Genomic DNA, 22,151 nt, shown 5'->3' with positions numbered 1-22,151 from the left:
AGGAGCCGTCGCGGCGGGAGGCGGACGCGGGCGGCGCCGGGCGGCCGGCGGGGCGGGGACGGGGCGGGCCGGGCCGGCACCCCCGCGCCATGGGCGCGCCGGGGCGGAAGCGCCGGGGGATCCGGGCGTCGGGCCGTCGGGCCGCGAAACTTCTGGCTCCCGCGCCGCCGCCATGATCATCCCCGTGCGCTGCTTCACGTGCGGCAAGATCGTCGGCAACAAGTGGGAGGCCTACCTGGGGCTGCTGCAGGCCGAGTACACCGAGGGGTGAGGGGCGCGCTTTCGGCCGCCTGCCTACGGGGCCCGGGGCGGGGAGGGGGCCCGATCTCCGGGGAGCAGGACCCAGGATGGGGCCGGGGGGCCCGGCCTGCGGCGTCGGCGTCTCGGGCGGGTGTCGAGGATCCAGGTTTGAGGGGTTGGGGTCTGGGGGCGGCAGTCAGGGGTCCCAGCCTGCAAGTCAGGGGCAAAGGATGTTCATCAGATCCCAGGTGACCCTGGCAAGGCTTTCATTCCCGGAGCCTTTGCCAGCCCTGTTTTCCAGACCTGCTCTCAGGAAAGCCTCTCCCAGCCTGCAGTTAAGGTAGCGCTGGTGTCTGGGAACTCGGCTAACCTGGCTCGTCTGGACGCCTCCACCGCAAATAGGCCCCTGGCCGTCTCTATCCATCAGCTCCCTAAGTTCTCCCCACTATTAGGCCCATCCCCGTGTCCTCATTGGAAAAGACCCTGATGCTGGGAAAGATTGAAGGCAAAAGAAGGGAGCGGCCGAGGATGACATGGTTAGGTAGCGTCACCAACTCAATGGACAGGAATTGCACCAAACTCCCGGAGATAGTGGAGAACAGAGGAGCTTAGCGTGCTGCAGTCCATGGGGTCACGGACACAGCTGAGCGACTGAACACCAAACCGTGTCCTGCGGACTCACGGGCTTTTTCAGGACATAGGACAAGCTTCTGATCACATAGCCCTCATCATCAGGCCTTTGTGGGGGTCTCTCTTCGGTGTTTGCCCCTTGGCGCTGCAGTTACCCCCTTACCTGTCTGAGTCTACTCTAGACGAGAGTCTGACCTTTGGTCCTTGTGTGGACAGCCCCATCCTCATCACATTTGAACCTCTGGGACCCGGGGTGTGCCAGCCAGGCGAGGTTCTCAGTGCAGCTGTGTGAGGTGAATGGGGAAGCAATGGTCTTAGTATTTGCACCAGGCTCCGAGGAGGCTGCTGGAATGACCAGACTGCAAGTGAATGCTGGCAGCCTGCACCAAACTCCTCCCCGAGATGCCCCAGGCCAGGGATGCCCAAGCAGGCCTCCCCTTTCCCGAGTGCCACATTGGTGTCCGCACACAGGAGGCTTTGAGGGTGATCGGGGCTGCGTCTCTGGGAGATGAGAGGTGTCTCCCTCCCACACGGAAAGCAGAGCTACCGGAAGTCCCCATGGCAAGCCGAGCAGGGCTTGCTCCTGCTGGGCAAGGCTCTCCGTCTGCCAGGACGAGCGGGCCGCAGCCAGCTTTCTCCCCACCTGCAGGGACGCCCTGGACGCGCTGGGCCTGAAGCGCTACTGCTGCCGCCGCATGCTGCTTGCCCACGTGGACCTGATTGAGAAGCTGCTCAACTACGCGCCCCTGGAGAAGTGACCCGCGATGCCGCAGGTGGCATCTCACCCACGGCTTGTTCCCCTGGGGTGTGGGGCGCCGGAAGCCATGCCCGCCCACGGCTCCGTTGGCATGGGTCTTCCTCTCTGGAAAGAACTGTCCAGTAAATGTTTCTTGGCATCTCATCCACGGCTTGTTCCCCTGGGGTGTGGGGCGCTGGAAGCCATGCCTGCCCACGGCTCCGTTGGCATGGGTCTTCCTCTCTGGAAAGAACTGTCCAGTAAATGTTTCTGACGACTGCCAGGAGGTCCTAACAGATGGTCTGGCTTTGTGGGCTGCCCCGCCGGTTCCTGGGTTCTGCCTGGCACATGAGGCCACTCGCAGGTGCGCGAGGCCCTCGTGGCCCAGGAGGAGGGTGGGCCTTCCACACGGCAGTGCTCAGCACGGGGCTTTCTTCTGTGGGTGCACTTGGCCCCACAGAAGACACAGATGTCACGAGTGCTTGGGGTGGCAGCACTGGCGTCCCACAGCGCTGGTCTGGGTGCCCGTCGGCCGAGAACAGAGGTTGCCATCTCCTCCCCGGGTACCTAAAGCAGCAGACTTTCTGAGCTCTGAGTGGAGTGCCCGCTGTGCTCACAGCTGCGCATCTTGAGGGTGCTGCTGCCAGAAGCTTCCAGGCTCCACCCAAGGCCAGCAGGCAGCTCCCCTCCACAGAGGGCACGCATCTCCATAGCCAGCCCCGAGACCCCACAGCGGGTGAGAGGTGCCCCAAGGCAGCTCTGCTGGCATCTGTTCTGAATGGGCTCTCAGTGCCCAGGCATTAACTGCTTTGCCCTGAAAACCGGCTAGAGAGCAGTCTGGCGGGGGTGGAGGGCAGCTCATCCCATTCCAGCTCAGGCTGAGACTTCAAACCAGAAGCTGTCACCTGGCGGGGCTCAGGCACGCCCTGGTGCCTCCAGCAGCTCAAGAGGGCAGGAGGGAGGCGGCCTTCCCGGGGCCACCTGCCCAGGTGTCTGATGGGCGGTCTCTGCAGAGGAGACCAGCTGGGGAAGGGGCATGGCGTCCACTCCCTGGCTGTCCCCCCAGGCCCAGCATCCTTCTCTGCCCTGGCCTACACTGCCAGCAGACGTCCTGCCAGACCCCACCTGACTCGCTCCCAAGACCCCCCTCCCGTCTCTGGTCCCCAGGCGGTGGCCAGAGGGGCCTTTGGAAATGTCAAGCGGTCCGGTCGCCTGCTCCCTGGGGTCTTAGCCCCTCTCCCTTGGGGCTCTGCCGCATCACTGGCTCTGCATCCGGGAACGGCTGAGCTGCTGCGTCAAGGCCGGTCTCCAGCTGGCCCGGCCACTGGCTCCTGGAGCCCCATCAGCTCTGAGCTCACACCACCCCCTGTCCACCTCCTTTGTTGCGGCCCTGGGGGTGGGTCTCTGGACTCTGCCGGACCTGACAGCTCTTGGAGACCAGAACTACCTCTGTCAGCGAAGTCATCTCAGCCATCCATTCCACAGACATTTATTGAGCACCTATCAAGTAGCAGGAGCGGTCCTAGGCATGGAATACAGCAGTGACTATACGGGATCCTGCCTCTGGGAGAGGGTGACAGCAGTGACCTAGTCAGTACAAGGCTGCAGACGGCGGTCAGCAGGGGGAGCGGCCAAGGCCTGGCCTGGAGAGCTCCTCCCCGGTTGAGGAGGAGGCCCGGTACCTGGGAGGCCTGGGGGAGGCACCTGGGCCTCCTCACCTGCTGCTGCCCGCCCCCCCCCCCACGGAGCCCATTTCTGCCCAACTGGCCCAGGCCTCAGGGAGCAGCCCAAGGCCACGACCTCAGCCCAAAGAAGACAGTGGTGGGCGGGGGGCCTTTGTTAACCCCCAGCCCAGCAGATAGATGGGGCTGACCTCAGGCCTTGGGACTTTGGTGTGTAGCTAAAGGCACTTGAAGCTGCCTCTGGGGTTTGAGGGTCTCCAGAGGTCACAGTGATGGCACGGTGGGGGGCCTAGGCAGCAGACCAGCCTCCCCGGCAGGGGAGGGGGCAGACTTGCATCCTGGACCGCAGCACCCTGGCTGTCAGTAGTGTCAAATCAACGCATCGCGAGAAGCGGCAGTGCACACGGAGGGCTGGCGCCCACGGACGGGATCAGTAGTGTTCCAGCTTCAGGCTCTTGTACAGGCAGCAGGTGAAGAGCATGCCAAACACCTAAGCCACAAAGCCAATGTGAGCACATCGGCCCCGGCCCCCCCCGACACACACCTGCACCCAGGCAATGCCCCGCCCCCACACACACACCTGCACACGGGCGATGCCCAGCCCCCCACCCACACCTGCACATGGGCGATGCCCAGCCTCCACACACACCTGCACCAGGGCGATGCCCAGCCCCCCACCACACACATGCACCCGGGCGATGCCCAGCCCCCCACCACACACACCTGCACCTGGGCGATGCCCAGCCCCCCACACCTGCACCCGGGCGATGCCCAGCCCCCCACACACACCTACACATGGGTGATGCCCAGCCCCCACACACACCTACACACGAGCGATGCCCAGGCCCCACACACACACCTGCACCCGGGCGATGCCCAGCCCCACACACACACACACCTGCACCCGGGCGATGCCCAGCCCCACACACACACACCTGCACCCGGGCGATGCCCAGCCCCACACACACACACCTGCACCCGGGCGATGCCCCGCCCCCCCACACCTGCACCCGGGCGATGCCCAGCCCCCCACACACACCTGCACACGGGTGATGCCCCGCCCCCACACACACCTGCACCCGGGCGATGCCCAGCCCCCCACACACACACCTGCACCCGGGCGATGCCCAGCCCCCACACACACACCTGCACCGCGCGATGCCCCGCCCCCACACACAGACCTGCACACAGGCAATGCCCAGGCCCACAGCCCCGATGATCCTCAGGTGCTCCTGGATGAAGGTCTCCAGCTTGGTGATGCAGCCGCCCTGCAGGGGTGGAGGGGGCTGCTGAAGGCGGCAGGTCCTCTGGTCACCTCAGGGATGGGGCCACACAGCCCCCAGCATTCCAGACAGCTCAGCAGGCCCCCATCGGCCTACCTCCACTTTGTAGATGTTGGAGGCGTGGTCTCGCCGCCCACAGCCAGGCACCACGGTCTTGCAGCAGCTGTCGGGGACCACTCGTCCATCCGCCTCGCCCGAGCGGATCCACTCACTGTCCTGCCAGTCCCGAGAGTTGTTGCTGCCGCAGCAGTGGAACTGCAACAAGAACAGAGCTCAGGTGGAGCCCCGAGCCTCACCCCTGCAGCGGGGCTCCCGCAGAGGTCCGGGGAGGCCCCACCCTGCACCTCCCAGCCACCCACCTCCTGCTGCAGCTTGTCCACAGCGCTGGTCACGCCCTCGTGGCCCGGCTGGTGGTACCGCTTGGTCATGGTGTCCTTGAGGTTCTCCTTGAGCTCTGCGTTCAGCTAGGGTGACGGAGTGACAGCTGCAGCCTTGGTCTAAGACTCTGAGGTGGGGCAGGGTGGGAGTGGGCGTAGACCGGGGGTGGGGGGTGCAGGAGGACTCTGGGAAGGGCTGGGGTCAGGGAATGGGCATTGGACCCTGGCTCAGATGGGTGGTTGTGGGGACCAGGTGGCTGGGAGCCACCCGGATGGCCGTGGGGAGGGCCAACGGCAGGGAAGGCACTCCAGATCCCCTGGACACCTGCCTCTCCCAGGGCCCCCGAGCAGGCAGCTTGGGTGCTAAGGGCCAGCTGGCCATCCCTGTGGTCCACCCTCCACCTGTGACCCAGCCCCCACCTCCAGGGCCTGATGACGTGAGGCTCAGCACTGGAGCCAGATATGTCTTTGTCCTTCCCAGCCTACATGCGTGTGTACCCTTACAGGGCAGGTCCTCCTGTGCATGCCCTGCCTGTATGTATGGGTGACCCAGTGTGTGAGTGTCCATGTGCCTATGTGTATGTGTGCACGTCTCCTGCATGCTCGTGTCCAGCTCACTGCACATGTGTCCCTGCACGCCCACGTCCTCGCATGGCCTGTCCAAGCCCTCACCTGCTGGTAGTAGACGTAGGCCAGGACCCCTGCAATGATCTCCAGCAGAAAGATGATAAGGAGCAGGACGAAGTACTGGGGGGAGGTGCAGGGACTCAGTCAGGTGGGCTGGGACATGGACACCCCCATTCCATGAGGACTTCCAGCGCCAGGCATGACAGAGCGGAGCCACTGCCCTCAGCTGCCAAGTGGCCACACAGTGGGGGCCCCCGGCAGCAGGTGAAGGCTGGGGGACCCCCAGGCCTCCCAGGGCTCTTCCTCAGGCGTCTTCCCTCTGCTGGCCCAGCTGGGACACAGGGACCCACAGGTGGGCAGGGAGCCCCTCCCGGGTGAGCAGAGTCAGTGTCTCACCCATCATTCCCTTCTAACCCCTCGTAACCCAGAACCAACCCTAGGCAGCCTGGCAGGGAGCCCCACCCCCACCCTCAGTGCAGCCAGCCCCGCTGACCAGACGTAGCAGGTTCCTCCGCTCCTTGAAGGTGGCACAGCAGCCCAGAGCCCCGGTCACCATGACGACAACGCCCGCCACTACCAGGATGTAGGCTGTGGCCAGATAGGTGCCCGAGGCCAGCAGGCTGATGTAGTCGCTCTTGAGGGCCAGCGTCCAGATGCCCACGGCCATGACGGCCAGACCAGCCAGCTGCGGGCAGTGCATGCCGGTCACCACATCTGGCCCCGGGCCTGAACCCCGGGCCAGGCTCCTTCCGAGGTCGGGGAAGGGGGTGCCCACTGCTCACCCAGAAGCAGCAGTTGAAGGTGAAGAGCAGGTACTTGAGGCAGACGGTGCCGCATGTCGTCGACTTCTCCCCAAACTCGCCCATCCTGGGGCCGGGAGGTGGGGGAGGGGCTGCCCGGGAGGATGGCCAAATGCCAGCGGGGAGAGGAGAGGGGGACACATGTCCAGACCAGGTTGGGGCCGAGCCAACCACCTGCCTGGGTGAAGGTTCTGGGAGCGTCTGTGGGAACCAGAACACTTCCCGGGCAGGCTGCTCAGGAGCCCCTGCAGCCACTGCAGCAAAGGCAGACGCAGTGCCCGCAGCCCAGCTGAAGCCTAGGGGGCCTGGCTCCCCTGACCGGCACCCAGGGCACGGTGGGGAGGCATGGAGGACCCCGAACCACCATGGGCTGACTCAGCCCTGCGGGGAGCCGGGTAGGATGGCCCAGCAGACACCTCGGGTGAGCTCAGACAGGCCCCCCACCCCACCCCACCCCAAGCATTCCCTGGGCCCCACGTCACAGGCTGGCAGGATCCTACTGGCTGCGGAGGGCGGTGGGGTGGCAGAAGCTGCTCAAAGGTAGAGGGATCTGTGCTTTTCTAGCCTGGTCCTGTGGCCTTGAGGAAGGTCCTCAGGCCTCATAAAGGGCTGGCCTTCCTTCCAGCCAGAGCTGGCAGGCGCCACCCCCATACCTGGGGGGTCCTTCCTGAATGGGGACAGCCACACCGACACAGGGGGAAGTGTAGCTCCAGCCTGTGCTCCTCCCCAGAACCACCCCACCCTCTCCTTTCTGGGGTGTCTGCACTAGCGGGGTGGGGACACAGACGGCAGAGGAGCCCTGGGGCCATGTCTCCAGACAGACACAGTGCCTCCCCGAGCTGGACTTCTGGCTGCCCCGCCCAGTACTCACCTGGCTGGTGGGATGGCTCCTCTGTGGGGCTGCTAGACAGAAGTTCCCGCCCGAGGAGGCTCCACTAGAGGGCGAGGGACAGGCCACAGGTCAGGCTCAACCTGGGTGGGCAGGATCCCGCCATCCCTCCTTGTAGCTGACCCAGGTATTGGCCGCGAGCTGCCCTTCCAAAGCTGGCAGCGTCCGCCCCGCCCCTCCCCCCTCCGCCCCTCCCCGCCGCCATCCGCCCGCCGAGAAGGGAGCGGCCAGGCCCGGTATTTTGGCCTGGGCTAGGGCGGGGCAGGGCAGAAGACATTTCTGGACAGTCCGATCCTGGGAGGGCCCACACGCCTTCTCCAAGCACCCTAGTCTGAGCCTTGGCACCTGGCCTGTAACTGGGCTTTCCCCAACCAAGCGAAAAGGCGCAGACCCCCCGCGCCGGCGGACCTGGACCTGCCCCGGGGTCCGGGGTCCCGGGTCCCGAGAAGGCTGGTTCCAGGCACAGGCCCCGCCCGCACGGCCCGCCCTCGGGCTGAGGAGCGGGCCGCCTTTCCGGCAGTGCCCGGAGGAGGTGAGCCCCCAGGGAAGCGCCGGCCAGAAATAGTTCCTCCGGCCCTGGACACGGCCGCCCCATCCCCGGCCCCCGAAGCCCAGCCGGGCCTGTCAGCGGCCCACGCCCCAAGGTGGGGGATTCCCAACTCGGCTCCCGCCAGGCCGGTGAGGAATTCGCGCGTCACAGCGATGAAGTCACTGCCGCCGCCACCCCCACGCCCAGGCGGGGCGCACGGCGCGCCCACTCGCACCGGGCCGAGAGGAGGACACCGGGGTTCACGCAGTGCGTGGGGTGCTCGGCAGGAGCCCCCGGCCCGAGGGGGCCGCCAGGACCGTCCGTAGACGCGGGAGGCCCCTTGCCCTCGCCCGGCGGACCCTCGGCCCCCTGGGCCTCCGGGCACTAGTCTATCCCCGGTAGGAGCCTGCGGGGCCGCCAGGCGCGCGGCTTCTCCCGGTCGTCGGTGCCCGGTGGTGCACTCACCGGCCACGCGTCCGAGTCGGCGGGCGGCGGGCGGCGGTGGCGGCGGCGGCGGTGGCGGCGGCTGGGAGCGCGGAGAAGACGCAGCCAGCCGGGGCCTGCGACCTAGACGCGCGGGGCCGCCCCGGGCCCCGCCCCGGGCCCCGCCCCGAGCCCCGCCCCGGGCCGGAAGGCCCCGCCCCCGGACGGCGGCACAGCGGGGTCCGGACCGCGCTCCGCGCTCGCGGGCGGGGCAGCAGCCCCGGCGGCCGCCTGGAGGCCACTCGAGGAGGCCGAGGCCAGGCGGGCTGCGGCCCGAGGGGCGGGGGCTGCGGGGGGCGCCGGGACAGACGCGGGCCGGCCCGGGGAAGGACCTAGAGGTGCGGTCAGGGGCAGAGAGCAGCCTCTCTGGGCGCCGAGAGGAGGATGGCTTGCGGGGTAGGCCTGGGTCACGGCGTGAGAGGGTCCAGACAGGAGGGTGTCGCCTGGGAGTGGTGGGGAAAGGCTCGGGAACGAGGGCAGAGGCTGCGACCGGCTGCGCTGGGGAGCTGGAGCGGAGTGGGGACAGCTCTCCCGGGGCAGTGGACGGCCCTCGACCCCTGCTCCCTGCCCGGGGACAGCTGAAGCCCACCCCGGCGCCTCCACTCAGGATTCCAGAGGGCTGAACTAGCCCACCCAGGGCTGTGCGAGGACTGGCATGGGGAGGGAGTGGCCCTGGAGGCGGGGGGTGGTCAGGGAACCCCGCCCACCGCTGCCTGGCCGAGTGGCCTCAGTCCCTTGGTCCCTACAACCCTGACAGACGGTGAGGGCTTGCGGACACGGCCAGCGGACACACAGGGAAGATGGAGGCCTTGTGTGCATGCCTCCCAAGTGCTGCTGCTCCCACACACGCGGGAGGCCGAGGAGGGCGAAGTCAACGGACTTTATTCGGAGGAGCGGGTTTTCCGCTGGTTTTGATGGGCTGGGGACAGGATGAGGACCGCAGGGAGGGACCTGAGTCCCTGACCCCCCAGGTTAGTTCCTTCATGTCTGCCAGGCAGGCAGGCCGGGCAGCTCACTGGGGAGAGCCCGCATCCTGGATGGGCAGCCCCCAGCCACGCCGAGTCGCCTTCAAGGGGCGGCTTCTCAGAGTAGCCAGGTGAGGCCCAGTGAGTCACTCGGGCTGGTCAGCGGGCACTGGGCAGGTGGCCGGAGCCGCGTCTTGGGGGGCGAGCCAAGCTACTGCAACAGCAGCAGCAGGGGGCGCCCAGAAGGAGGGCCGAGCTCAGAGCCTTCCTGCGGTCGCTGCCCAGGCGCTGGGCCTCACAGACGTCCCTCTCGTCTCGGAGCCGCGTGTTCAGCTCCCTGGGGAATAGGAGTCCACAGGCTCTGAGGGGTCTCAAGAGGAAGCACGCCTGGGTGGGGGACGCGGGCACGGAAGGGCTTCCTCGCGGTGGGAGCCGGCGGCGGCGCGGACCCCTTCCGGACGCACCTGAGGAGCTCCAGCTGCCGCAGGAGGCTGAGCTTCTCTTTCTGCATGTTCCTTGAGACCGCGACCACGTCTCTGCAGGACGGAGGTGGTGATCCGGATGCAGGAAGGCGCCTCGGGGTGCCCCACGGCCCCCTGGAGAATCCCGCCCCACGGAGACCCCAGAGGCGGGGCTGGAGCCGGGGGCGACGGCAGCCCGGAGCTCCAGGCGCGCCCCTCCCCGGGGCCCGCCCCCGGCACCGTTGGACTTGCTCGCGGCGGCCCTGCGCGTCCCCCTCCAGTCTGCGGAGCTGCTCCTGCGCGCCTTCCAGTTGCGTCCGCAGCGCCTCGTTGGCCAGCCACAGCTGCGCGTTCTGCGCCTGCGCCTCCAGCTGCTCGGAGGTCCGGGCCTGCAGCTGCAGTTCCAGCTAGGGGAGCAGGGGTCGAGGCTGAGAAGAGGCCCCAAGTCGCCAGGGAGTGCGTGGGGAGGGCGGGGCTCAGGCCCGGGCTGGGCCCTCATGCACCCTTCCGCGCGGTGGCAGCTCACCTCTCGCTGCCGCAGCCCCGCGCTCTCCAGCTCCTGCTCACGACTCTGCAGCTCCAGCTCCAGGCGGCCTCGCCGCTCCTCCCGGGGGAGGCCCTAGGACGCGCGGGGACACCTGAGCCCCCGCGGGCCGCAGGGGCGTGGGTGGGACCAGTTCCGTCCAAGAAGGCAGCCCCCGGGAGCCCCGCGCGCCCGGGCTGGCCCCACCTGACCCCGCAGGCGCTGGCGCTGCTCACGAAACTGCTGCTCCATCTCCTCGTACAGACACCGCACTTCCCGCTGGTGCTCAGTCTCCCGCCTTCGGGGAACCGAGGGTGAGACGGCTGCTTACAGCCTGCCAGCACCACAGCCAGGAGCCCCTCCGCCTGGCCCACCGGCCGCCCCCGGCCTCCCAGCCCTCACCGCCGCAGAGCCTGCTCCAGGCTGTCCCGCTCTCTGGCCGCCTCCTCCAGGCAGGCTGACGCGCGCATCAGAACGTCCTCGAAGGAGCCCAGCAGTTCGGGCCTCTCACGATGCAGCTGGGTCCAGAGCGCCCGAATTGCCCGCTGCCTGGATGGGGTGGGTAGGGGCTGAAGCCGAAGTGACGACTCCCCCACCCTGAGGCTAAGCCCCCAGAGCCCCCGTAGCCTTGGACAAGCAGAGCACCTGTCTTCCGGGTGCTCTCACCCCCGGGGCTGGCCTGGCCCCAGATGTGTACACGTGGGGCTGTGTCCTTGTGCGCACAGGGCTGTGCCTGTGCTGGGTGCAGCCGTGTCTGCTGACTCCAGAAATGCAAATTCTGTGGGAAATCACGCCCGGCCCACAGTAGTAGCAGCTGAGAGGGCTGGACCCAGCCTGGCCGAGGGTCCCTGCCTGGGAACAGGCGTGCAGGCGACCTGGACAGGCCGCACGCAGGTGGACAGAGCAGTGGAGGGTGCTGGGGTCAGGCCGATATCGACTCACTCGCCCAGGACCCGGGCCACTCCCAGCTGCTCCAGCGCCGAGCAGAGCAGCTCCTCGTCCTCCTCCACGGAGCCCCCGGCGCCTTGCACATCCGACCAGCCCGACTCGAAGGTCTCCTCGGGAGCCCGGGAGGGCAGAGCGCCTGCAGTGGGCTCCACCCCCATGAACTTGCCTGTGGGCGTGGGAGGGAGAGACTGTTACCCCCCACAGCTCAGCCCACTGCCCCCTCACATATCCTGCCCTTCTTTGAGCCGGGCTTCCTGTTTTTCTTCCTTGCTCTGGTCCGACTCCCGTCCTGGGAATGGGAGGCGACAGCTGGGCTCAGGCCAGAATGAGGCACGCCTGATTCCCAGCCCTGCTTGGGTTAGGCTCGGGGAGAGGGGTGGGAGCCGGTGATCACACCGCCGCATCTGGGGGCTCCCCATGCGTCTGTGTGTGTGCTCCGGAGGGAGGCCACGGAGGGGCACCGGCTGCCAACCTTGTGGGCCCCAAGTCACCTGTGCCAGTGAGCTGGGGGTGGGGCTCAGGGGCCAGGCTCACCCAGGCCAAGGCAGAACTCCCGAGCGGTGAGGAAGCCGGTGTGCTCCTGGTCCAGGCTCTCGAACACAGCCTCCAGCTGTTCAGGCGTGAGGGGCAGGTCGCTCTGCAGGCCCTGGCCAGGGCGGATGGCAGGGCTGAGTGGCCAAGGTCAGCCCCGGGGGCGGGCGGCTTCTGGGGGCGGGGGCTCGCTCACCTGCAGGTCGTTCCGGGTGATGAAGCCCTTGGCCTCCTTGTCGCACAGCAGAAACAGCTCCTGGGCCTGCTCCAGCATCGCGGCCGGGGGCCCCGGGGTGCGCCCCTGCTCCCACCCCTCCTCCTCCTGGGCCTCCACAGCCCCAGGCCTCCCGGGGCTGGCCATGGCAGTGGGGTCAGCTGTGGGCGGCCTGAGCAGAGCTGAGAAGAGACGGGAGAGGAGCAGGGCAGGCGGAGCAGGTGCGGGGCAAAGGCGGCGAGGGGTAAGCAGGAGCGGTGGGCACCCAGAGGTGGGGCGCAGAGCAGCCTCCCTGCCCCCATGGGAAGGGGGAGAGGGCCGGGCAGAGGGGCCGCCAGGGGGCGTGTGGCCCAATTGCAGGCAGTGGGGCCCGGAGGCCTGGGTGGAGCGAGGCAGGCTCCGGGCCACCCTGGAAGCCAGCAGGTGCAGGAGAGGCTGCGTTGGGGGAGGCAGGCTGGGGGCTGCTCTAGATCTTGTGACGGAAATGAGGTGGGGGCTCGGAGAGCGAGCAAGGGCTTGGGTGAGGGTCAGCCGCAGAGGACTTGAACACGTCCTGGAATTGCCAACCTGGGCACGGGGCTGACCAGGCCGGGCCAGTGAGAGTACCAACCCTTCCTGGCCGCTCTCAGCCCCGACCCTGGGCCCCGCCTCCCGCCAGCTGGCAGGCGGGCTGGCTCCGCCCTCCTCGCCCGCAGCCCCTCCCACCGACCTGAGGCCCCAAGGAGGGCAGGTGCAGGGTCCAGCCCCGGCCTCGAGGCCTTCCAAGGCCCTTGTCGGGAACCCCAGGGTCTAGCCTAGCAGCCTTTCCTGCTGGCACCATGCCTGCCACCACACTGGGCTCCTTCCCAGGGGTGCCCTGCCCGCTCATCAGCCCACCTGTCGTTCCCACAAAGCCCTGACCCCCGAGTTTCCCTAAGCCAGCCCCCAATGTGGCATCACCCCCCCGACCTGGGACTCTGGGGTTGTCGCCCCTCAGTCCAGGACTGTGATTCTCCCCCCACCCATATTCCTGGAGGAGGGGGGCGACCGATGAAGAGGGCGGGTCTGAGGAAGGGCGGGAGGAGGGGACGTGGGCGGAGACCACTCCCCCAGCGCGGGCACGCCACCCCACCAGCGGCTCCCTCGCTCCCTGGGACCGGTGGGCCGTCCCAGCCGGAAGCTGCGCTGTGTCCCGGCCGCGGAGCGGAAAGCGGGGAGGACTCCTGAGTCCCCACATCCTGGGGCCCCAGTCTGCCCTGCCCTTGCCACTGCGCGCCCCCAGGGGCACCGGAGTCCTTGGCTGTGATACGCAGGGATCCATATACCCTGTGGCGACCTGGTGGGGCGGGTGTGGAGGTACGTGGCCAATGCAGGCTGGGTGGGGGGGGACCCGCCAGGCACCTGCCTACCTGCGAGCTTCACCGCCACACCTGCGCGCACTGGGCTGTCCTCCCGCCAGTACTGAGACCCCGGCAGGGCCGGCGGGGCGGAGCCGCCGCCGCTGTCGCCGCCGTGTCCCCGCCGTGTCCCCGCCTCTCGGCACTGCTCTGTAGCTCGGCACTCAGCCCGCCCGCCCCTGCATGCAGCCCCTGACCCCCAGGGTCTGTCCTGTCCGAGCCTGAGCTCGTGGTGGGGTGGAGACGATCCCGGGGACACTTCCTGCACAGGGCTGGGGGGGGCAGTCCTGAGGATCCCGATTTCAGGCGCCGAAGAGTGTGCAGGAAAAACCAGGCAGGAAATAGACCAAAATATTTTCAACGGTTATCTCTAGGAGTGGCGTGACTTTCCTCTCTTCCCTGTGCTTCTCCAACATTCTTTCCCCATTTTTTTTAAAACAAGAAAGGAGTAGTAAACTACAACATGATATTTAAATCACTGCCTTAGAGACCTGTGTATGTGAGGGGGAGTGACTGGGGGGGCTGGCAGGAGGTCCCTGTCTCAGCAGGAGCCCCAAACCCTCCTTGGGGGCACAGCCCAGACTGTGGCTCCCGTTGGGGGAGGGCTGCCAGCAGGTGCGGGGTGGGGCCTGTGTGCGACCTCCTTGAGGGGGGAGAAAATGCCAGCTTCTTCCCAGGGGTCCCCCGCCCATGTCCCGGCCCGGCCCCGCACCCACCTGGAGGGGTTGGCCTCACAGGGCCCTCCTGGCAGCGCTGGGGGCTGGAGGCCTCCGCTCCCCCAGGGATCCTGCTGAACCAGAACCGGCTGGGCCTACAGGACAGGACCTTGAGACCAAGGGGTGGCCCCTGGCACAGGCGCAGGGGACCTGCCAAGCCGGCTCTCCCAGTCACAGCCGGGGCCCTACCGTTATTGTTGGCTGGGGGCTGCGGCCATGGGGAAGCGCAGAGGGCAGGCACGGGCAAACCCCCAGCAGGAATCAGCTCTGGACCGCCAGCCAAGCGCCCTGCTCCGCTCAGACACCCCTTTGCCCCCTGGGCCCTTGTGGTCACCAAGGGAGGCTGGCCGCATCCCCTCAGACTGCCCAGGCAGGGCAGAGGAGGCCTCGAGATTATTTCTCACTCACAAGACCCAGCCCCCCTCACCACACCTGCTCCCTCCTATACTGGGGCAGGAGGCTGGGTCCACTGTTGGGGGCGGGGAGGCTCCTGATGACAGGAGGAAGACCCACACCTCCCACGAGCCTGGGGCCAAACACCCACCGTGAAGCAGCCCCCCTCCACCACCCACCACCCACCTCTCCCCTGCACTCAGTTGGGGAACCTCAGCCTCCACAGCCATCCAACTAGGAAATCGTTCCTCACCCCCAGGACACCATGGAGTTCTAAACTAAACAGTTCTGTTTTTATTTTGCAAGGATCTTGGCCCCAAATATTTCCACTGGCCCTTGGAAAGCTGTACCCAAGGGCCCCAGCAGAGGAGTGGGCGGCAGCCCAGGAAGCCCTCGGGGCTTTGAGGGGGAGCCCCAGGGCTGGCTGGCAGGCCCTGAATGCCAGGCTAGAGGTGCGCAGGACCCCGGGAAGCCCTGGCCTGAAGTGGCGGGGTGGGGGGTGGTGGGGTGGGGGGGTGGGCATCAGGGTGCGGGGCGCCACACACAAGTGAAGGAGGCAGGGCTGAGCTGTGGCATTTATTACATCTGCTTTGGCAAAAATAAATAATTCTTCACACACATTCTTCAGAAACATGAAAAAAATGTGGCCGGCGGAGCAGGTGCAAAGTTCTCAGGAGTAATACTGCGCTCACAGGTGGGGGCGCCGGGCAGGGCCCACAGGGGAGGTTAAGGCACAGGCAAGGGGCCCCTGCGGCCACGCAAGGGGGGCTACCTGGCCCTCCTCAGTGCAGCGAGTGAGCGGCTGGTGGACCGCAGAGCCCCCCCGGGCAGCGTGACGGCCCCCGGCTCCTCAGTCTTTAGGGGGGTGGACAGGGGCTGTGGAGGGGAGCTCAGCCGGCCCGGGGCCCCGCCTCACGGGGCAGGGACGCTGGGGGGCCCGGGCCTCAGCACCGGGGCCCCAGGGCCGGCAGGCCAGGGCCCTGGGCCCTCAGCAAGGGGGCGAGCCGGGCGGGTGCTGTGGGGGCGCGGGGGCCGGGCCGGCGGGGGCGCGCATGCGCAGGGCGTCCGGCGGGAAGGCCACATTGGTGCAGAAAAGCCCCAGCAGCAGCTGCCGCTGACACTCCTCCCACTTGGCCAGCACGTCCCCCAGCGACAGGCTGTTGCGCATCCAGCTGGGCAGTGCCTCGCTATAGGCAGAGCAGGACAGCGGCACGGAGGGCAGCGAGCGGGCGCGGCGCAGTGCCACCTGCTCCGACAGCCTGCGGGAGGACAGGACGGAAGGAGGGTGGGCTTGCGTGAGGGTCGCCCCGGAGGCTGCGGGCCGGGGTGGGCACGGCGGCGAGGGGCTCACCTGAAGGGCAGGTGGCTGCCCAGCTTCCTCTTGGCGCGCATCATCAGGTACTGGCAGATGCTGCCCGTCTGCTCCTTCATCCACCGGATGTCCTCGGGGACATCAGGCAGCCACTCTAGCAAGCTGGGGCAGGGCGCAAAGCATGGCCTCAGGGACCGCGGCCGGGCCTGCCCGGTCTGTGCCCTGGCTCTGGGGCCCGACATGGCATCTCTGCAGCATCTTAAACCAGCTGTCTCTTTCTCTCCTTGTGTCCTTGTGTGCCCACCACCCAGGGGCCCGCCCCTGCTCCTCACCGGATGGTGAAGGACACCGCGCTCTCCAAGGGCAGAGTGTAGGGCACCATCATGGCGGTGGCCAGACGCACGGGCAGCATGTTGGAGAGCGTGGTCAGCAGGTCCGTGGGCTCTATGCAGGCCTCCAGCAGGGCTGTGGGTGCAGGAGGATGGTTGGTGGCAGGTCGGCCGGGGAGGTGGAGCCCAGGACCCCTCCGCCCCCTCCCCCCAGGCCCACTCCCCCGCTCACCCTCATTGAGCCTTGAGGGCAGGTGCTCCAGGATGTGATCCTCCCTGGGCGAAGGCAGGTGGTCCTTCCCTCCAGTCCTCTCCATGGCCACGGCCCCCTCCTCTGCATCTGCATCCTCGGGGGCAGGGGGCTGGCTAGGGGGCAGCGCCAGCAAGGGGTTGGGCCGGTTCAGGAGACCTGGGTGGGGAGGATGTGACAGGCCATCAGCGGGGCTGCGGCCAGCTGGCCCACAGGGACAGCCAAGCAGAGCCCACCCAGCCCCGGGCAGCCCGCGCACCGTTCCGCCGCAGGAAGCGCAGGCCATCCCTGTAGCCCTGTTTGCACATCTCTCGAAGCACCTGAGGCAGGGGGAGGCATAAACTGGGGCAGGGGGCCAGACACACCCTGTTCTGCCCCCCTGGGGTCCCCGCACCATTCCCCCACCCCACGCTAAGCTAACTTGAGTCCAGGGCCGGATCCAGGTTGGACAGAGGCTGGGTGGGCTGCGGGCTCTCGGCAGGAGAGGCCCCGGGGCAGCTGTCCCGCATGCCGGTGACCAGGGCGGGCCTCACCAGGGGCTCGGGTGGGAACAGGGCCTTGGAGAGGCGGTAGAGGTTGCGCAGGTTGAACTGGATGCTGGTGTTGGTGACTCGGAGCTCGTGGATGTTGGTGGAGCTGTCCTGCGGGCAGATGTCGCTCTCGCCCGAGAAGGGGGACACCGTGATGGTGTTCCTGAGCTCATAGAGCGGAAGGTTGTCCGAGATGCCGCCGTCCACGTAGCGCTGTGGCAGGGACACCGGGTCACACAGGGAGGGCCCGGCAGGGGGAGCTGACCGCCCTCCCCCGGGGCCACTTCATCTGGGCCTTTCACCCACTGGGCACTGGCCACTGAACAAATGGCCAGACGGTGGGGTGGGGAGGACAGCCGCCGGAAATGTGCATCCGCGCGGGGCTGGCCAGCTCTTGAGTAACTGGGGAAGTGAGGCCACAGGGAGGGGCACAGATGGCACCCCTCCCCGCGCTCTGGGGAAGTGAGGCGACAGGCCGGCAGGAGGGCGGGGCTGGGGGGCACTCATCCCACCCCCCACACAGGAGCTGACTTGCCACCCGGGCAGGGTGCCCAGGGCATACTCACCACCCCCTGGAGGGAAGGGGGGATGAGGCCACAGTACACAGGGATGAAGGTGCTGCAGACATTGGCCTGGGGGTGGCAACAGAGAGGGGGCAGTGAGCAGGGGTCTCGGGGCTCCTACCGCACCCCAGTGTGGCCCACGGGGCTCACCTGGATAAGCTCCTCTTTGGAGTTGAAGTGGGTTATGATGACGTTCTCGCCATCAGAGACACGGGTCAGAGAGATGCCCAGACGGCCGCTGGCATGCTCGTGGCAATCAGCAGGCAGAGTCTTCAGCAGGCAGCCCCGGATGGTCTTCACCAGGTTGAAGGAAGGGTGCAGTGGGCCCAAGAACCGCTTCCGGGCCTCCTTGGACACCTCGATGATGTTGGCACCAGCCTCACCTGGAACATCAGGGCCAAGAGTCAGGCCAGCGCTCCTGGGCTTCACACATTCCCCAGGGCTCCATGCCCAGGGGCCATGGCACAGACCCAAGGCACCCCTATCCCCCTGGAGGAGTCTCCGTGTCCACTGTGGGGCCTGGCCCACAACTGGGGCTTTTGCCACCTGTTCCTGGGAAGAGACACGCTCCTGGAAGGGCAGACAACTGAGGCCATGGCCTGCCCTCTGTCTGGTATTTCCCAATGCTCTCCCTGATCCATGAATCACAGAGCCTGGCGTGGCCTGGCACCCAGCCCCCCCAGGAAGGGTAGAAGCCACAGGCTCAACTCTGAGCAGCCTCAGCCTTCACCCACTTGGCCAGATCCAGATCCACAGACCCTAGTGCCGCCCAGGGGCATGAAACCAGCTCGCATCCCATTGCAGCCCCTCCACATGGCTCTGGGGGCCATGGGCACTGGCCGCAGACAAAGCCGGAGTGGGAGGGGTCCTAGGAGTAGTCAGGGGACAGGAAGGCCCCGGAGGCGCTAGGATCACCACTGGGGTCAGGAGTGCGGCAGGGTGGAGGCTCCAGCTGCCCAAGACCACTGGCACTTGTGAGAAAGGCTTCCTGGGAGTGTGTGCTGGGGGGAGGCGCCATGGCGGCCATATCCTCAACAAGGTGCCACGGACCTAAGGGTGTTCTGAGACCAACAGGGCGTCTGAGGAGCAGCTGGTGGAGGCCGCCTGGAGGGGACGGGGCCAGGCTGCAGGGTGAATTCCCGGTTTGGGAACGCGGAGCTCTGCTCCTCCCACCCCAACCTCTCCGGGCGAAGGTCACCGGCAGGGGGCAGGGGAGAACCCTGGACAGCCTCCTGCCGGGCGCAGCATTCCACAAGCTAATGACCCCTCTGTCACACCCCTCTGTCACTTTGGCTGCCTCCAGGAGAACTCCGCGTGCCGTAAACATCACTGGCAAGGGCCACCGGAAGAGTGTGGGTGGAGGAAGCCGACTCTGGGACTTCAGAGTCTCCACGCACCTCTCGCCCCATGGAGGGGGCAAAAACATCTGGCCGCAGCCGCGGACCCAGGCCTATAGTGGGCGGTACGACAGGAGCGAGAGCCGCAGAGAGCTTGTGCTGGCCAGGCCCAGGCCTGACCTGCCGGACTCCAGGAGTCCTCGGGAGGCACCAGGCCACAGTGCCCAGACGCTCTCTCAGAGGCCAACTCCATACCTGGCCCCGGGGCCATGGCAGTCTGGAATGCCGTAGCCCCAGGACACAGTGACCGCTGGCACCCGGTCTTTCGCCCGGGGTAGGCGGACGGCCTAAGCCCCACCCCGACTCTCGAGGTCCCGCCCACGAACTACTTTCTCTTTCCAATGAAATAACTCCTGCTGCATCTGCCCGCCCCCCAACCTTTGCGCTTGAGAGGCGGGCCCTAGGCGCAGATTCGACCCAGCGGCGCACCGCCCTACCCCAATCCCCGGGCACCCTTGGAGCAAAACAAGGCAGGCCCCGCCCCTGGCTGGCGCCCGGAATTGGACCCTCGGCCCGGGTCCCGGATAGACCCCCTCCCACCTCCCCATGGTGACGGAAGGGGCCGCTCCACGCTCGCGAGGGGCATCTCCCCAGCTCCCCCGGCCCCCTTACCCAGGCAGGCCCCGGTGACCAACGCCGTGGCCGTGAGCGCCCCGGCCGAGGCGCCGTAGATGTGCGTGGCGTTGGCCACCAGGAAGGGCGCGTGCTCGCGGAGGCAGGAGGCCACGCCGATATGGTAGACGCCGAGGAAGCCGCAGCCCGCGAACGAGATGTTCCACGTCGTCTCCTTGGGGAACATCGCGGCGGCCCGCCGGGCTCCCGGACTCCGCAGGCCGCCCTGTGCGCCGCGCGCTCGCTGCTCGCTCTGGAGCCGGGGCTACACCGGCCGGCTGGCCCCTCGGTCGCTGTGGCTCGGGGTCTCAGCCGGCGGAGCTGGGGACTCTGCGCCGAGGCGGCGATTTTAGCGGGGGGCGGGGCGGAGCCGGCTCACGCGGGCCTATCGGGGCGCGCGGGGAACGGCCGCGCCCCCGGCCCCGAGGCCCCGCCCTCCCCGGAAGCCCACCTTGACCCGGAGACCCCGCCCCGAGCCCGGGCCCCGAAACTGAGGCCCCGCCCGCCCGCCGTCCAGCCCCCTGGGCTCTGAAGCGCTACGCCTGTGGCCCCGCCAGAGACAGGAGCCAGGCCGGGACGGGAGTCCGCGTCCCCCACCTCCCGCTGCCTTCCCCCGCCCCCACCACCGTGGACGGCGGAAAGGGGCGGACGGGGGCCCGGAGGCGTGGGGACGGCCGCGCTCAGGCCCGCGACTTCCGCGTCTGAGCTGGACACCCGGGAGCGGAGGGCTCTGCGGCCCGTGCAGCATCCCGCCTCCCTCAGTCGTAGGCCTCCGCCGCCCGGGACACTGAGGAGCCCGCCGCGCGCCGGGGACCTGAAGGACCCACCGACTCATCCACAGAATCACCCGTAAACACACAGGGCTGCGTGCAAATCACAATTTCCAGAGAGAACACCGGCGTCTCAGACCCACACCAGACCTCCCGGCCCAGCCACCTCTACCTGGGCACTAAGTTGGTTTCCACCCGCCTCCTGTCCCAGCTCCTCAGGCTGTGGGGTCTACTCCGGGTTGTCTCCAGCCCTGACCCGCTCTCACTAATTGCCCAAGCAGGTGCAGGTAACGTCACCCTCCCACCGCCTTCCGCATTTTTCTCCTGGATTGCAGGGCGGGGCTAGCCTGACTTGTATCCAGAGACCAGCCCTGCACCTCACTTGTTTACTGGCTCAGTCCTGTCAGACTCTTCTGACTCCATGGACTGTAGCCCACCAGGCTCCTCTGTCCATGGGAGTTCCCAGGCAAGAATACTGGAATAGGTTGCCATTTCCTTTTTGGGAACTTCTGGACTCAGGGTTCAAACCCATGTCTCCTGCATTGGCAGGATTCCTCCCGGCACCTCACCCCACCTCCCAGACAAGGGGCTATCTGTGCTGAAGGCAGGTGGACAGTGTACATGTCACCCCTGACATTCGCTCCCCAGGCAGGAGTTTGGTTTAGGACCCAGCCTGGGGCTGCTCCCCAGCCAGGCCCAGGCAAAGCCAGAGCAGGGCCTCCCCAGGACAGGGCCATCTGGCATCACGCCAACCAGTCCTCAGCTCCAAGCCACCCATACTTGGCATGTGTGCCTGGCATGGGAACCAGCACCAGTAGAACAGTGAGCAAAGTCAGCAGAGACGGCCCCACTTGGGGGAGGGGGTTGTGCTGAAGTGGGAGTGTTTCCGCAGGTTCAGATAAGGACTGAGGAGGGTGAAACATGGGAAGGCAAAGGGCCACCCACCCTACAGACCCTCCAGGGCCCTGGGTGGCAGGAGTGAGGGGAGGGGAGCTGGGTCCTGGGAAGAGGGAAAGCGGGGGGTGAGGGTGCTTGACTTAGAACCCCAAATGCTTTGGAAGGAGGTGCAGCACAGGAGGTGGCCGCACAAGATTGGGGTGACTGAGCCCTTGGGGAGGCTGCTGGACATATCAGGAGATGAGGGGGTACACTGGAAACAGAACAGACCCCCAAGGCCAGCCTGCAGAGCTCAGGGGGTCACCAGCGTGGACTGCCAAGGAGGACCTGGACACTGGGAGCTCAGCCGGGGGCCTGAGAAGGCTGAGGGGATGAGGCTGCACCGCCCCAGTGCGGGGAGACCTCTGCTCCCATTTCCACACACTAGCTGACTTGTTTTGGGTACGTAACCCTCCCTTCAGGCCCCTGGGACCAGTTCTGGAGCCAGGAACTTTGAGCCCTTCCCGGAATCCTGCCTGTGGAGTGGGAGGCGGACCTGCCCCTCCCCCAGTCAGTACAGATGAGAATCCCTGGGGCTGTCGACCGCCAGGCAGGGGTCCTCTGCCCCCACAGGGCTCTTTTCTGCAGTGGTTGAGCCTAGGATTGCGAGTTCTGCCCCTGGGCCCTGTGTCCACTCCTCTGGGAGGAACCCCAATACCCTAGCCTTGGACCATGGCCCTGGGTCAGCTGTGTCCCTGGGCACACAGAGCCCCACCAACCCCCACCCCCCAGACCTTTTCCCCTAACCGTGGTCCTCACCCCTGTCCAAGCCCTCACTCCTCAGGGGCAGCACCCCTGCCCGGGGGCCTCTTCTGGAGGTCCCCACCCCTCTGCTCTGCCATCTCCTGTGCCGCCCTCACCACTCTCCTCTGAAACGGTGAGCCCACAGCTCCAGAAACGCCTACTGCTGGGGAGCTCCTAGCACCTTCCCACCACACCACAGCCTTCAGAAAGGCAGAGGATCTACTGAGTGGCCTGGAATTGGCAGGCAGAGGCCCAAGGCCTTGAAGACTGCCAACAGCTACAGGGCCAGGATAGTGAGATGAAGA

General features: G+C 67.2%; 4 protein-coding genes across 14 annotated transcripts; 1 reads left to right on the top strand and 3 right to left on the bottom strand.

The window, feature by feature from the left end:
- Positions 1-114: 114 nt before the first annotated feature.
- On the top strand, positions 115-1,889 carry POLR2L (RNA polymerase II, I and III subunit L). The gene is made up of 2 exons (XM_081536262.1): positions 115-267; positions 1,520-1,889. Exons 1-2 carry the CDS (start codon positions 173-175, stop codon positions 1,626-1,628), a joined length of 204 nt encoding a protein of 67 aa, XP_081392388.1. The 5' UTR covers positions 115-172; the 3' UTR covers positions 1,629-1,889.
- Positions 1,890-3,079: 1,190 nt separating this feature from the next.
- On the bottom strand, positions 3,080-8,370 carry CD151 (CD151 molecule (Raph blood group)). Of its 8 annotated transcripts, none has more exons than XM_081536246.1 (9): positions 8,259-8,370; positions 7,247-7,347; positions 6,358-6,467; positions 6,069-6,260; positions 5,621-5,695; positions 4,931-5,035; positions 4,668-4,826; positions 4,466-4,556; positions 3,080-3,778 (listed from the first exon to the last, which is right to left on the bottom strand). In XM_081536246.1, the coding sequence occupies exons 3-9, from the start codon at positions 6,439-6,441 to the stop codon at positions 3,663-3,665; spliced, it is 822 nt and encodes a 273-aa protein (XP_081392372.1). In that variant the 5' UTR covers positions 6,442-6,467; positions 7,247-7,347; positions 8,259-8,370; the 3' UTR covers positions 3,080-3,662. The 8 variants fall into 8 exon arrangements, with proteins under 8 accessions (XP_081392372.1, XP_081392375.1, XP_081392371.1 ...); XM_081536249.1 differs by having other exon boundaries at positions 4,470-4,556; XM_081536245.1 differs by having other exon boundaries at positions 7,247-7,310.
- A 767-nt stretch (positions 8,371-9,137) lies between these two features.
- CRACR2B (calcium release activated channel regulator 2B) lies at positions 9,138-13,631 on the bottom strand. 4 transcript variants are annotated; one of them, XM_081536241.1, is made up of 10 exons: positions 13,307-13,554; positions 11,901-12,100; positions 11,708-11,819; positions 11,168-11,339; positions 10,628-10,774; positions 10,433-10,523; positions 10,229-10,321; positions 9,943-10,109; positions 9,706-9,777; positions 9,138-9,578 (listed from the first exon to the last, which is right to left on the bottom strand). In XM_081536241.1, the coding sequence occupies exons 2-10, from the start codon at positions 12,063-12,065 to the stop codon at positions 9,401-9,403; spliced, it is 1,197 nt and encodes a 398-aa protein (XP_081392367.1). In that variant the 5' UTR covers positions 12,066-12,100; positions 13,307-13,554; the 3' UTR covers positions 9,138-9,400. The 4 variants fall into 4 exon arrangements, with proteins under 4 accessions (XP_081392367.1, XP_081392369.1, XP_081392368.1 ...); XM_081536243.1 differs by having other exon boundaries at positions 9,706-10,109; positions 13,307-13,631; XM_081536242.1 differs by lacking the exon at positions 13,307-13,554 and having other exon boundaries at positions 9,955-10,109; positions 11,901-12,550.
- A 1,335-nt stretch (positions 13,632-14,966) lies between these two features.
- Positions 14,967-19,762, bottom strand: PNPLA2 (patatin like domain 2, triacylglycerol lipase). The gene is made up of 9 exons (XM_081536238.1): positions 19,397-19,762; positions 17,538-17,770; positions 17,391-17,456; positions 16,828-17,037; positions 16,554-16,614; positions 16,277-16,453; positions 16,048-16,180; positions 15,755-15,877; positions 14,967-15,662 (listed from the first exon to the last, which is right to left on the bottom strand). Exons 1-9 carry the CDS (start codon positions 19,581-19,583, stop codon positions 15,392-15,394), a joined length of 1,461 nt encoding a protein of 486 aa, XP_081392364.1. The 5' UTR covers positions 19,584-19,762; the 3' UTR covers positions 14,967-15,391.
- Between the last annotated feature and the right edge of the window lie 2,389 nt (positions 19,763-22,151).

Source organism: Giraffa tippelskirchi, chromosome 10 (assembly GCF_054371585.1).
Source record: "Giraffa tippelskirchi isolate mGirTip1 chromosome 10, T2T-mGirTip1v1.2.pri, whole genome shotgun sequence".
In the NCBI taxonomy this organism is placed as follows: Eukaryota; Metazoa; Chordata; class Mammalia; order Artiodactyla; family Giraffidae; genus Giraffa; species Giraffa tippelskirchi.
Note: the sequence above shows the minus strand (reverse complement) of the source record. Positions and strands in the feature narration are given on the sequence as shown.

What these genes read in the sequence shown, in the direction of transcription:
- POLR2L (XM_081536262.1), top strand. Translation starts at nt 173, where the DNA reads ATGATCATCCCCGTGCGCTGCTTCACGTGCGGCAAGATCGTCGGCAAC. An exon ending in CAGGCCGAGTACACCGAGGG is followed by an intron (nt 268 to 1,519) that starts GTGAGGGGCGCG and finishes CCCCACCTGCAG; the next exon opens with GGACGCCCTGGACGCGCTGG.
- CD151 (XM_081536246.1), bottom strand. Translation starts at nt 6,441, where the DNA reads ATGGGCGAGTTTGGGGAGAAGTCGACGACATGCGGCACCGTCTGCCTC. An exon ending in TGGACAAGCTGCAGCAGGAG is followed by an intron (nt 4,827 to 4,930) that starts GTGGGTGGCTGG and finishes TTCTTGTTGCAG; the next exon opens with TTCCACTGCTGCGGCAGCAA. An exon ending in CATTGCCTGTGTGCAGGTCT is followed by an intron (nt 3,779 to 4,465) that starts GTGTGTGGGGGC and finishes TTTGTGGCTTAG; the next exon opens with GTGTTTGGCATGCTCTTCAC.
- CRACR2B (XM_081536243.1), bottom strand. Translation starts at nt 12,065, where the DNA reads ATGGCCAGCCCCGGGAGGCCTGGGGCTGTGGAGGCCCAGGAGGAGGAG. An exon ending in GTGGCCCGGGTCCTGGGCGA is followed by an intron (nt 10,775 to 11,167) that starts GTGAGTCGATAT and finishes CACCCCATCCAG; the next exon opens with GCAGCGGGCAATTCGGGCGC. An exon ending in CTGGAGCAGGCTCTGCGGCG is followed by an intron (nt 10,524 to 10,627) that starts GTGAGGGCTGGG and finishes GGTTCCCCGAAG; the next exon opens with GCGGGAGACTGAGCACCAGC.
- PNPLA2 (XM_081536238.1), bottom strand. Translation starts at nt 19,583, where the DNA reads ATGTTCCCCAAGGAGACGACGTGGAACATCTCGTTCGCGGGCTGCGGC. An exon ending in GCCCTCAAGGCTCAATGAGG is followed by an intron (nt 16,181 to 16,276) that starts GTGAGCGGGGGA and finishes CTGCACCCACAG; the next exon opens with CCCTGCTGGAGGCCTGCATA. An exon ending in GGCAGCCACCTGCCCTTCAG is followed by an intron (nt 15,663 to 15,754) that starts GTGAGCCCCTCG and finishes GTCCTCCCGCAG; the next exon opens with GCTGTCGGAGCAGGTGGCAC.